The 11,946-nt window shown below is 34.7% G+C and overlaps 3 protein-coding genes across 5 annotated transcripts in view; 2 read left to right on the forward strand and 1 right to left on the reverse strand.

Annotated features, from left to right (window-relative positions):
- Positions 1-1,227, forward strand: part of LOC106174731 (uncharacterized) — a 100,237-nt gene extending 99,010 nt beyond the window's left edge. For both annotated transcript variants that reach the window (XM_086997039.1, XM_086997040.1), the window contains one exon: positions 120-1,227. In XM_086997039.1, the coding sequence (XP_086853165.1) occupies positions 120-242 (123 nt within the window). In that variant the 3' untranslated portion in view covers positions 243-1,227. The remainder of the gene's footprint in view (positions 1-119) is intronic.
- LOC106174721 (uncharacterized) lies at positions 1,212-9,614 on the reverse strand. The gene is made up of 13 exons (XM_013556393.2): positions 9,483-9,614; positions 8,781-8,872; positions 8,025-8,106; positions 7,597-7,707; positions 7,136-7,297; positions 6,565-6,729; positions 6,233-6,297; positions 5,804-5,935; positions 4,722-4,902; positions 4,156-4,255; positions 3,717-3,826; positions 3,093-3,230; positions 1,212-2,812 (listed from the first exon to the last, which is right to left on the reverse strand). The coding sequence occupies exons 1-13, from the start codon at positions 9,510-9,512 to the stop codon at positions 2,699-2,701; spliced, it is 1,482 nt and encodes a 493-aa protein (XP_013411847.2). The 5' UTR covers positions 9,513-9,614; the 3' UTR covers positions 1,212-2,698.
- A 95-nt stretch (positions 9,615-9,709) lies between these two features.
- LOC106174737 (ER membrane protein complex subunit 5) lies at positions 9,710-11,794 on the forward strand. Of its 2 annotated transcripts, none has more exons than XM_086997046.1 (4): positions 9,710-9,879; positions 10,227-10,294; positions 10,562-10,665; positions 11,134-11,794. In XM_086997046.1, the coding sequence occupies exons 1-4, from the start codon at positions 9,789-9,791 to the stop codon at positions 11,237-11,239; spliced, it is 369 nt and encodes a 122-aa protein (XP_086853172.1). In that variant the 5' UTR covers positions 9,710-9,788; the 3' UTR covers positions 11,240-11,794. The 2 variants fall into 2 exon arrangements, with proteins under 2 accessions (XP_086853172.1, XP_013411864.1); XM_013556410.2 differs by having other exon boundaries at positions 9,711-9,879; positions 10,227-10,279.
- The last annotated feature ends 152 nt before the right edge of the window (positions 11,795-11,946 follow it).

An 11,946-nucleotide genomic window follows, 5' to 3' on the forward strand; every position in this document is an offset into this window, starting at 1 on the left:
TAGTGTCAACTTTATGTCATGCTTCTTACTTTTAATTTATTATTATGTATGCATGCATTGGATTAATGTATACTTCATTTGTTGACTATTTATATAGCTTTTGTTTTACTAATTTTTAGGCAAAGTTGTTCAACATCCCAATGAAACCGTCATATCTGGTGGGAATTCTGGTGCTGGTATCTTTTATACTGCTGCTTCTCTTCCAAACAAGTCTGATTGGGCCTGGAGGACAGATATTCTAATGGTCAAACGGGACCTGTTGGTAATATATTTAAAATTTTCAAATGGGACCTGTTGGCAGCCAATTTTTTCTGAATTGTCACATGGAGCCAGGAAAACATATGTTCTTAGTGTCAAATGTAATCTGTTCATTGATCCCTTTTTTAACCAGTCAGGAAAGACCTGTTGGACAAATAGTCCAAGAACCATGAAGGACCTGTTATTGGGCACATTCTAACAATCAAAGAGGACCTGTGTTGGAAAAATAAAATTCTAACAGACAAATGGGACTTGCTTGTGGACACATTCTTACAATCATATAGGACCTGGGTGACAAATACTTTAAAAGTCTAGTGAGACCTGTTGGAGTTGGACACATTCCACCAGTCACACCAGATACAAATATGTCACAGATGTTTGTTAATTTGAATATAGTCCATTTTGATATTAACGAAACAAAGGACCAACCAGCAACGTGACACGCAATAGACAAGTGCTTCTTAAAGGGACATAACTATTGTTGTTGTGGAAACAATATTCTAACAGTCAAATAAGACCAGTCAGAACATCTGTCAAGTTGAACGAGGTTTCTGTTGACATTTTTGGGAGTGTTGGTATTGAACCCCAAGATTCAAGCAGAAATGTTGTTTGTGATCTCAAGTTTTGGGATGTCTTACGTGAATGTCCTAAAACTTGGCTGTGAGAGCTATCTTATCAGTTATACATTTAATATGTATTGGTATTTTTATACAATCATATGATCTTTGAACTTTTTGAATTAATTTGTAGTTAATCACATAATAGATATTTGTAAAATTTAGCAAAGTGTGCATTTACTGGATAAAATGTTGATTATGAATTAGTTTTGAAGTTGTACGCCAGTGAAAGTAAGTTATTTGTAAAATGCTACAAAAATATTGTGCCTTTAGCAAGAAAAATTATAATGGTTTACAGCAATCTTTCTGATGTAGAACTCAGTTGATGCAATAAAATTTAATAAGTAACACATTTTATTTTCCAAATAGCATTTACTCTGTTGCCGTAAAGTTTTAAAATGTCTTTTTAGATATTACATCAAAAGTGGTAAAAGTACTTGAAAGGTAAGTTTTGTAATATTGACAATACAGTTAGCACTTTAAATACCTTCACTGCTTTTTTACAATTCAATTTACTTCTTCACACATTACAAACATAAAAAGAAACTGCCAGGATTCATCTTAAGTACTTTTTATGCTAACTTAAAATAAAGTAGCTTTTTGACACCAAATAAAACATCTTCAATCCTGAAAGTACAATTATTACTTTGTACAGTGGCATAAAAATGGCATATTTTTCTAACATAATTGGCTTCCTTTTTTCTATTTTTAAAAATAACTTAAGAAAAACTTTGAAAACCTGGATTTCATCTTGAAGTTGGCATTTCTTGAATATAGTACCATTTTTTTCCAATATTAAAATTTAAAAGCTTGAGTTACAAGTTTAACAATTATATTAAACATTAAAACAAAATATTTACAGAGGAACACATAACACAACATTCATTAATGCTTTGAGAAACTTGCATGTTTCTATGATGGTGATCTAAAATTTTAATTCACAGTCTTGGACTTATGGCATAATGAGTATGATATTAATACTTTAATTGGAAATACGATTCTTCGATTTTCAATTTTCTTCATCTTGGTGGCTCACTTTATATGATGTAATTACACGAAAAATTCTTTTCTGTTCAAATATAATGCTTGAACCCAATATTGCAACACTTTGCTGAACCAGCTGTCATAGAATTTTTTTTTTTTTTTTTTTTTTTTTGATTTCTGTAAATGATATGTTTCTGTATAAAAGAACTTGCAATTTCCAAAACAAAATAAAATTATAATACATTGTAAGTACATAGTTATGTCTATGTAGAAGCAAAGGATTTCTAGCTTTAAAAATATCAAAAATCAAAATAAGCTGTATAAAAAAGCATAATATTTTAACATTAGTCCTATCTCATCTTTGTAGTTAAGAATCTCTGACTTGTTTAAAACCCTGTTTGGTTTCTGCTAAAAATGAATGACCACAAAATCCAGGAATGTATTTCACCTTTCAATCAGCAACTGACACTAATGCGCCTGAAATGGCCTTAATATGCAATTTCAGATCATAAATGATATTACATGGTTTCAATCAATGAGTTAAACTATTATTTGACTGACTACCGGTTAAATTGTTAAGCACATTGTCTCCCCACACACATCCCCCCATTGTGACGGAGGAATCCCCCATTGCGAGGGGAGGAAAATGCTTGACTACTTGATTGGAAGTCAGTCCAATATTAGCCTTATTCATCCAAGTGAAGATAATTTTTTATATTAAAAAGTAGAGTCAGTTCATGGCAAGATCATTTCAGTCTTTAATTATTAAAACCATGTAAGATCATCTGTGATCAAAAATTGCAGATTAAGACCAATTCAGGTTCACTAGAGTGAGTACCTCACAACCAAACACTGAACACACCAATCTGAAACAATAGGAGCAGGATCAGAGCTATCAGCACCACTATTCCAAAGACATAGGAGGCTTTCACAGGGATCCCGAACATCTTTGCCTGCAAACATATAATTTATATTACATAGCTGTTGTTTTATTTTGGTATGCAAATAATGCTACTGTTAACATTTGTACAGTATGTGACAAAAGATGCATGATCATCAGTGAGTATTGCAAAAACTTGAACTTGAACGTGGGAACATATAAGACACTTTTGATAGCAACACAATTCTAATGTTAAAATTTATAAACATCATTTAAAAAATATTGTTTTCAATTTACTCACACAAACACACACAAAGACATGCACTAAATGCTTAAGACATATTTAACTTTACCCTCATGTCCAAGGTGGATGTAAACATCAGAAAGGAGTCCAGTTCTTCTCTGTCCGTCCGCGAGTACACAAATGGCCGCGATCTCACCTCATGGCCTGACTTTCTCAGGGTTCGACACCATGCAGATACACGACAGGCCTGAATATGATGATTCTTTGATGTTATAAAGGTATAACAATATGGTAATTACTCGATCTTTTCAATGGAGGTAAATTGTGAATTTTATAGTTACGTAATCATATTTTTAAGTCATAATTTACTAAAACAGGAAAATTTTCTATTGAGTGGCAACAATAAAATTAAAAAGCAGGCTACTCTACAGTTTTATTCTATGCAGTAAGATGCAATATAGAAATATAAATTTTTCTGATTTTAAAATTATGTACCTGAAAGTTTTATACCTTTGGCCCATTAAAAAGATTGAGTATTTACCATGTTATCTTTATGGCTCAAATTACATGACATGGCACTTAAAAATGGCACTTAAAATGGCCACATGTGCATATCCTACCCTATCAGGAACAGCGTTACAGAACTCTCATGGAAATCCTATTCAACTAAGTCAGGGAACTTACTTAAATTTTTCGTGAAACCAGGGCCTGGGCTATCAAATACAATACACACCTGTGCCACAGGTAAAGCCATTATAGACAGCCACAAACAAGTTGCCAACAAGGTGACAGTTACCGACAACCAGTTGTCTGTGCTTTCCTTCGTTAATATACCTTCAAAACCTGAAAGAAGCAAACAAGTGATTTTCATAATCATGTCCATCATGTCTTTTTCATATCTTAGTGATAAACATTTTCTTTTCTTTACACCAAAGACTTTTGCAGCAAAAATGAAAGATTAGCTTTTCCATGGAATTTCAAGATTTTAAATTGAATTGACAGGGTCTTAAGACTCTTATGCAGTCCATGGACCCCTGACTGATTAAGTGTTTGGACCTACAACAGACATTCAGAGATTACATTTTAAATCAAAGCTTATGTCTGATGAATAATGAAACTAATTAATGTAGTCGTTAACTGCAAGACAAATATGCACTAGTTCATGAACTTACCTAAGATAATAAGAGTGATGAAGTTAAACATCAAAATGGACACTGCAGTGCCCATGCTTCTGTTCAGAATATGAAGATTTTCTTCCAGGTCCATCACTTCCTGGAATAAGTATTTGCAAAACATATCTCCAAGTTATATATTGACAGTTTGGTAATTCTTTTCTCCATAACCTCTTATTGCAGTTGTTTATTTAATGCCTGACATATGTGCTGTGCATGATCGCATATGTTAACTGCTAGTCATATACCAAGGCCTCTGTGTATCAGTTTACAATGTACGGAGAGAACTCCATCTTATTGATGGGTGAAAATTGTAAATTTTACAGATGCTGTATTTTTTAAGTCATAATTTCTTTAAGTTAGAACATTTCTATTGAGTTGCAGCAACAAAGCAGGCTACTCTATAGTTCTATTCTAAAGTAAAAGCACCACACTTGCTATATAAAAATATAATTTCATGACTGTGAAAATATGTACCTGTAGGATTGATTATTTTGGCCCATTGAAAAGACAGCGTCATCACTGTATTACTAAAGCATACCACTCAACATAAAAATTACCCTTACTTTCATAGCCTGCTCAAAGTCAACAATTTTCTCCTTGATTTTCTGACACAATCCCTGTAGCAGATAGATGACCAAGGAACACTGGACGCTATAGTTGATGACCACAGCCACATAGACACAGTCCAGTACCGTATTACCAATGACCATCAGACACATGAGAACGCCTCGACCCCCATCAGTACTAAAAAAAAAAACAATAATAATAATAATAATAATAATAATAATAATAATAATAGGGAAACAATGCGGTACCTAATTAGTTGCTTATTCCTGTGCAAAAAAAATTTAAATCTTCCATTCCATGGGTCAGTTACTGGTCACTTATTGGTCAGTTATTTTCTAGATAGCACTGGACACTAAGATTAATGACCAAGGCTACATAATTACAGTACACTATCCAAATTTACAAAAACAAAATTTAAGATAAAAAAACTAGTCTGAACTTAAAGACTAAAATTTAACACCCCATTTCCATAGATTAGATCGACCTACTTTGGATCGACCTAACTCCCTGGGGGTTCGCGCTGAATAGCTGTCAGCCGGGCGGACACGAAAATTAATTGCCCCTTACGGCTTGTAGTGGGCGGGGATGGACACTTAAAGGGGATTATCTGACAGTAGTCTGGTGAGACTCCCCGCAGTGATAGATCGATCTAAAGTTGTGGGAACAGACCCTAAGTCTCTTTGGCTCATGAATGGTGGTGGTGGTGCTGGGGGGTAAATGCATTTTGGTACAACGAACTTAAGAGTGTTATTTTATTACAATCCATTGGTCAGTTAATTATACCCTGAATTTCACTGTGTCCACGCAACATAGCCCTAAAATCTGTCTAGAGAAATAAAATGAAGAGCAGGTGCCCCCCCCCCCCCCCCCCACACACACACACACACACACACTATCCCTAACTGTAACACATCAAAAACTGTAGAAATTCAATGCGGTAATGGCATGCATCTGACAGACAGCTTCACTTGTACTGATGAAAGGTGAGTCCCACCTCAAACAGATTTTCTAGTCTCATATGATGTCATGCAGTACCGGCATTTGCAATGATTGCCATGACGATTATATGAACTCTTACCCAGGATCTCCTACCCAGAAGTGCACCTTCAAATAGCCCCCATCAGATTCACTGAGGTACAGGCTGATGACATGGAGGACTTGATCTAGAAATGACAGGACCAGCCACAGGAAGCCAAGTCGCAGGAACCATCTGCAAACATGATACCATTATGTAGTTTGAAGAAAATTTTATGGCAACACTGCCTTTTTCCTGTTATTAACTATTTTTAAATCATATTTAACAGTATGTCACCGCTCTGGTCACCTTTAAAGTCATATCAACATTTCAGACGAAAGTAGTGAATTAAGCTTGACATCCTCCATGCCCAGATTTTTAGTTAGATCCAGCAAATTTCAAGAATGACTTTACATTTTTTTTTTACTTCTGAAATTACAAAAACATGCAGGATATTAAGTCAAAATGGACGACTTGATATTTCTGTCTTACCTCAGTGTTTTCACCAGCCTGGTTTGTGATAATCCAGTATGCTGCATCTCTGACTGCAGGAATGCCTGTGGTAAAATAGATGACATATATTTATGAGAAAATATTGATACATACAAATATCATAAATAAACCTAGACATAAATCACTAATCTATACGTTATATAAAGCATATGCTCATTAGCTTACTTTTTTGCACATTTCTCTTTTACAAAAAAAAATAAATAAAGAAGTAAATTTGTAAAAATAAAATATAATACTGGAATGCAGTTGGCTTATAAAATTCATGCAAAATATCATGATTCTATCATAGTTTTCAAGGACCTTATCAATACCTTTTCCATGAGCATTTCAAGTTGTTCACTTTTGGCAATCCGTATTATGTACCAGGCATAGAAATATGCAATTTCATGAAGTATATCAGGAATAATAAACTGGCTGATCATGTAATGTCGGCAGTCACTGTAATTCCCATGTTTAGTCCCATTTCCAAGGTTTGGCTGGAAATAAAATTATTAAAATAATAATTCAATTAAAATGCACAAAAAAAGCTAAATCTAAAAAAAATATAGCTACATCCTCACATATTCTTTGATAAAAAAATTACAATGTCATGCCTTTTTTGGAATTCCTGGAAAATTATCAAGTTTACCGACCAAGGCAGAGATATGTATGTAGTCCATAGGGATGCAGATGTGGATGGCAATATGTCATTTTCCAACAGGTGAGTTAAAGGATCTGAATCCAATCATGTTTGTGACATTCTAAAGTATTCTCAAAAGGATGAAAAGCATACCACTCACATTAGGCACCACTAGTGACTCTCTGTCCCGCCTAAGACAATCTATACAAAAACATGCAAGAAATGAGACTCCATATCTCATAAAAATTAAGAACACCACTTACAACAGGCACCACTGGTGGCCCCCTGTCCCGCCTAAAGCACGCCAGAAATGAGATGACATATCCCATAAAAATAAAGAACATCACACAGACAAAGTAGACAATGTTTACGGCATCAACCCATTTAGACCCCTCGTATGTCAAAACAATGGGCCGCCAGCCAATCTGAAATAATACAGAAAAAAAAAGAAGGAATGTAATAACCAATATGGCATGAAAAAGGAACCCTCAATATTTGTTGTAGAACTACAATTTCAAGCACAGGGACATGATAAGTATGATCATAATTACTTGATAATTTTAACCCTTAAACTGTTTGTCACTTTGAGCACCTGGGAAAAGTAAAAAATTTACAATGGATAGAAATCACAGGTATGGTTTTAGGGCCTGGGTACAGTTAAATACTTACAAGGGATAGCATCCACAGGTATGTTTTGTGCACCTGCATACAGTTAAATACTTACAAGGGATAGGATCCACAGGTATGGTTTGAGCACCTGTTGCTTGCACTTGTTTAGAGATACTGTGGTCGGATTGTCTGGAGGAAAGATTCCTCTTTGTGCATGGACAGCTGGCTGCAATAGAAATAACAGTATATTTATTGATGATAATTACAGTATATTGTTTGATGTATAATAAAAACAAATTGTACAGCTATCAGTATGCTAAAAGATTCTTACAAACTTAATATGGATAGAGAGAAAGATTCCAAGGTGCCCAAGTGTGGTCAGTCAATGACAACAAATATCTATCAAACATTATTCTATATACACAAGTGTCAATAACTTCTTTCCACTTCCATCAATTCAAAGAGAAAAAAAACTCCCTATGAAAACATTTCACATAGAAAGCAAAGGTTTTCCTAATGGCAGTGTGGTTTCTCCAATCTCACCATGTACTGTTTAATTTTTTCCAAAACTGTCCCTCCATCAGGGTCAGAGTGGTGTCTGTGTTTCCTGTATTCATATCCACCTCTGAAAGAGTAGAAAACTCACTGGGTTATTTACATGCATATGTCTGCATTTCCATAAGATAAAACTTTACAATAAAATAACATAATGCGCAAACTATTCAATATGTATATCATTACGCAGAAACAGTCAATTTGAAACATGCTAAAAGATATCGTAATATTTTCAGGTCCTACTTGAAAGCTTGCTGCCTAATGCCCCCAGGGAGCTTGCAAGTGGAACACCCAATATTTGATCTGCAGCTTATTTAGTTCATGGATAAACTTGGTTGTGAACAGAGACTTCTACTAGTAACTGTGTTATAACCTCTACCAAAGGTGTGAAGGCCCCTCCTAACCCTGTACTAAATGTGATTCCACAGAATTAAGCAAGTCTTAGGGACCATTCCCACAGATATTTTGATCGATCTAACTCCCTGGGGAATCTCACTTAATTGCTATCAACTTAACCAGCTCAAATGTCTGTCACACCTAGTAAAGCTGTTAGGGGGTAATTATCTTTACCCCCTAGCTGATTCGGTAGGCGTGACAGGCATTTAAGCCGGTTAGTTGATAGCAATTTAGAGAGACTCTAAAAGGAGTTAGACCGATCCAGATGGATCGATCTAGGCATGGGAAACCAGTCTTAGACAAGGACCCAACTACCCCTGACTTATACTTGAAAATATGAGAACTTACCTGTAGGTGCTGTTTACTACTCGGACAGGTGGTGGGGTCTGTGAGGCAGCTCCATAGTCTACTAATTCTTTTTCCTCATCCACTGAGACAAGCTGAAATGGAAACAAGGATATTTAATAACAGTAACTTTTGCATTTAAAACCTTTCCAATCATTCTTCAATTCACCTATTTTTCTGAAGATTTTTTTTTTCACTTTGGCAAATTTGGTCGTTTTGGCGTCTTTCACAGCAGGATCAACCGTTTACTATCCAATCAAGGTGACAGCCGAGCGTGAGCAGGATGATCACAGGATGATGTCAGGACGCGCACCAGTCAATAGTGTATGCGCAGTACCACAAACCATTCGATTTTTTATAAAAACGAAAAGCGAAACTACTGCATGGTACCTGTACTGAGTAGGTGTGAGTTCCAACAATTCATTTCTCTATATCTGTGGCTAAATACATATCTAAAAATATCAGAGAAGTCCGACTTTTTATCTGCGTTTTCTGTTGCTCAATTTTGTGCTAGATGTAGCTTTCAACCTCAACACAACGGTGCTTATAAAAGGCCGTACTAACGGGGTGAACGAGTATGGAATATTTGAGCTTATCTTTTTATTAGCCGCTTCAAATTCAGTCTAAGGCAGCTTTAATATGAATGCATTCATTAAATTGATCAAGGCATGCTTCACTCCATGCTCGATTAAACATACAACTTACTGGTTCCGATTCCCCGGAAGAAGAGGCCATGCTAACGCCTGCAAAATCAAGAACACTTCACGTTGATTCTCATGTTGTTATTTCTTCCTCGTGACCCAATTATTTTGGTGACCTAGATTTACGACATCAAAGAAAATAATTTCAATATACCACACAAGTAAATGGTTGAAAAAGTAAAAATACTGATCTAATGTGCTTTAAATTGTATTTTTTATTGTTTAGTAATTGATTTGTTTGCCTGTTATCACAAATAAAGAAAAAGAACAGTGATTACGCCTTACCGTCAGGGGGTACGGGGTATGTACCATGTTGCTCACAATGGCTTGGTCAGTTAACAATTTATTTGTTATAATAGGATTGGTTTCATTAGGACATGCTGCTTATTCTGCAACACAGCGTAAGTATGATATTTCCGAAAAATTAATCTGTATTAAGAAGAGATTTTCAACCCCTTAAATGGAGTTTACCGTTCATATTTTTGTGTAAACTATTTGGCAGATGTCCGACTCTTTCACGTTTCCCAGTTTAAAAACGCACGAACTAATCAAATGTATAGTCTCACTGTCAAAGAAAGTTCCTATTAAATTTTGAGCACAAATCCAGATACAATAGCCAAAATACCCAATTCCATGTTATCTCGATACTCTGTCCCATGCAAAGCGTAAAATTATTTTAGCGGATTAAAGTCTTAATTAAAGACGGATTTTAGAATTCATGTTGTCATCACCATTTTAAAAATTTCAGATAGAACATATTTAAGGTTAACAGAACAAGAATTTACCTGGCTTCCTGCTGATGTAAGTGTTGCAAATGTGAGAAAATGCTGTTTTCTGAATCATTTCCTTGTCAAGTATATCAGTAATTATTTATTTTAAAAGTTATTCCTATTAAATGTAGTTGAAATAAATAAAGTTTACAAATGGAAAAATTTGAGTATGGGTCTGTTGGCAAGATTAAATGAAATTAACTTTTTCTAGTGAACTGGTGTCCTTAATTATTTTAGATTACTCTCTGCTTTCCAGTAATATATATATATATATATATATATATATATATATATCCGACACGTGCTATTTCAGATACTTGCCCAGTGTGTGCTAAGTCTATTACTCACATGTTATGGAATTGTCCAAGTCTCTGGAGAGTTTAAGGATATCAGAGCTGCAGGAGAACTAGAGAACAAGTAAGAATTCTTCTGTGTTTAATATTCCCTGTGATATGCTGGGAAAATGTCTCTAAATGCAAATAGTATAGGCTCTTTGACAATCACCCCAACCCCCCACCCCATTGTGGAAAATTATGATGAAGTTCGTTAATACATATTGCAGTTTGGTATCAATAAAAGATTTAAACATTTTGCCAAATTTATCTAAGCTTTGGTCCAAAGTCTTAATTGGGTAATTGTCTGTTTCATTAAGTGGAAATAAATCCTTTTTATCTGCTAATTGGGCTTTTTTTTCCACATATCTGACAATTCACTGATGAAAAGACCTCAAGTTCTCAGGACAAACAAATAAGCTGCATTTGGGAAAACTTAAAAACTGATGGAATCAAATACTTTGGTTTCTTGGGATGTATTAATGTGCTTTTGCTTAGTATCTGTATATTTACCACCTTTACTGTCTAGTTATGTATTTTTGCTTCATTTCAGAACATGGGAGACACTCAGCAACAGACCATCATTTTACACCTTCAATCATAGAGGAAAAGCTCTGTATGCAGATATGGAAGATCACATGCAGGAAGATGTTTCTTGATCCTGTGTTCAGGAGGCCACTGAGCATTTTTTTTATAAAACCCAAAATTCTTGTTTACAACCCAAAATCACATATTAACTATAAAACTTAGCAGCAAAATATGTCTACAACCTATTTATGTTGGGGATAACTTATATTTATTGTTGAAAAAGATGGCAGAAAATGTCAGTATGTCTGAATGTCAAGGTGGTGGAAATGCTTAAAGGAATTCATATTGACAGTTTTGATGGAAGAGTTACTTGTACCCAGAAATGACAATTCTGGTGATTTGGAGAGGGTGGGGGATGCCATGAGTACTTTCATCTTTTTATATTTATATATAAATCTTTATTCACTGTACCAGCCTTTTCCTTCTGTCAGTTTCTTGGTATTTTTTAAAATCCAAATGATGTTTATTTATTTATTTATTTATTTATTTTAATGCGGGTATTTGTCCTTTTTTCTAGTGTGGACCCTTTGAAAGTGATCAGTGCAATTAAACCAATAAAAATCACCTTTCTGTTTTGTACGTAATTAAAAATGCATGAATATAATAAATATATAATATTACAGTTACATGTAGTTTTGCATTATTGAAACAATCTAAATGTATCATATTAAAGGGTAGTCCAGCAGTGAAATACTTTTCTTATACCTGCAGATGGGCAATCCAGTATTCTCTATTTCTATTTACTTAATGTTCTAGATCATCCAGCAGTCCATGTTCT

Source organism: Lingula anatina, chromosome 10 (genome assembly GCF_051362555.1).
Source record: "Lingula anatina isolate TDL-2025a chromosome 10, LinAna3.0, whole genome shotgun sequence".
In the NCBI taxonomy this organism is placed as follows: domain Eukaryota; kingdom Metazoa; phylum Brachiopoda; class Lingulata; order Lingulida; family Lingulidae; genus Lingula; species Lingula anatina.

Coding starts and splice junctions, on each gene's coding strand:
- LOC106174721 (XM_013556393.2), bottom strand. CDS start 9,512: ATGGCCTCTTCTTCCGGGGAATCGGAACCA. Junction 4,256..4,721: donor ACTTTGAGCAGGCTATGAAA/GTAAGGGTAATT, acceptor TACTTATTCCAG/GAAGTGATGGACCTGGAAGA. Junction 3,827..4,155: donor CATCACTCTTATTATCTTAG/GTAAGTTCATGA, acceptor TGCTTCTTTCAG/GTTTTGAAGGTATATTAACG.
- LOC106174737 (XM_086997046.1), top strand. CDS start 9,789: ATGTTGCTCACAATGGCTTGGTCAGTTAACAATTTATTTGTTATAATA. Junction 9,880..10,226: donor TGCTTATTCTGCAACACAGC/GTAAGTATGATA, acceptor TAAAAATTTCAG/ATAGAACATATTTAAGGTTA. Junction 10,666..11,133: donor GCAGGAGAACTAGAGAACAA/GTAAGAATTCTT, acceptor GCTTCATTTCAG/AACATGGGAGACACTCAGCA.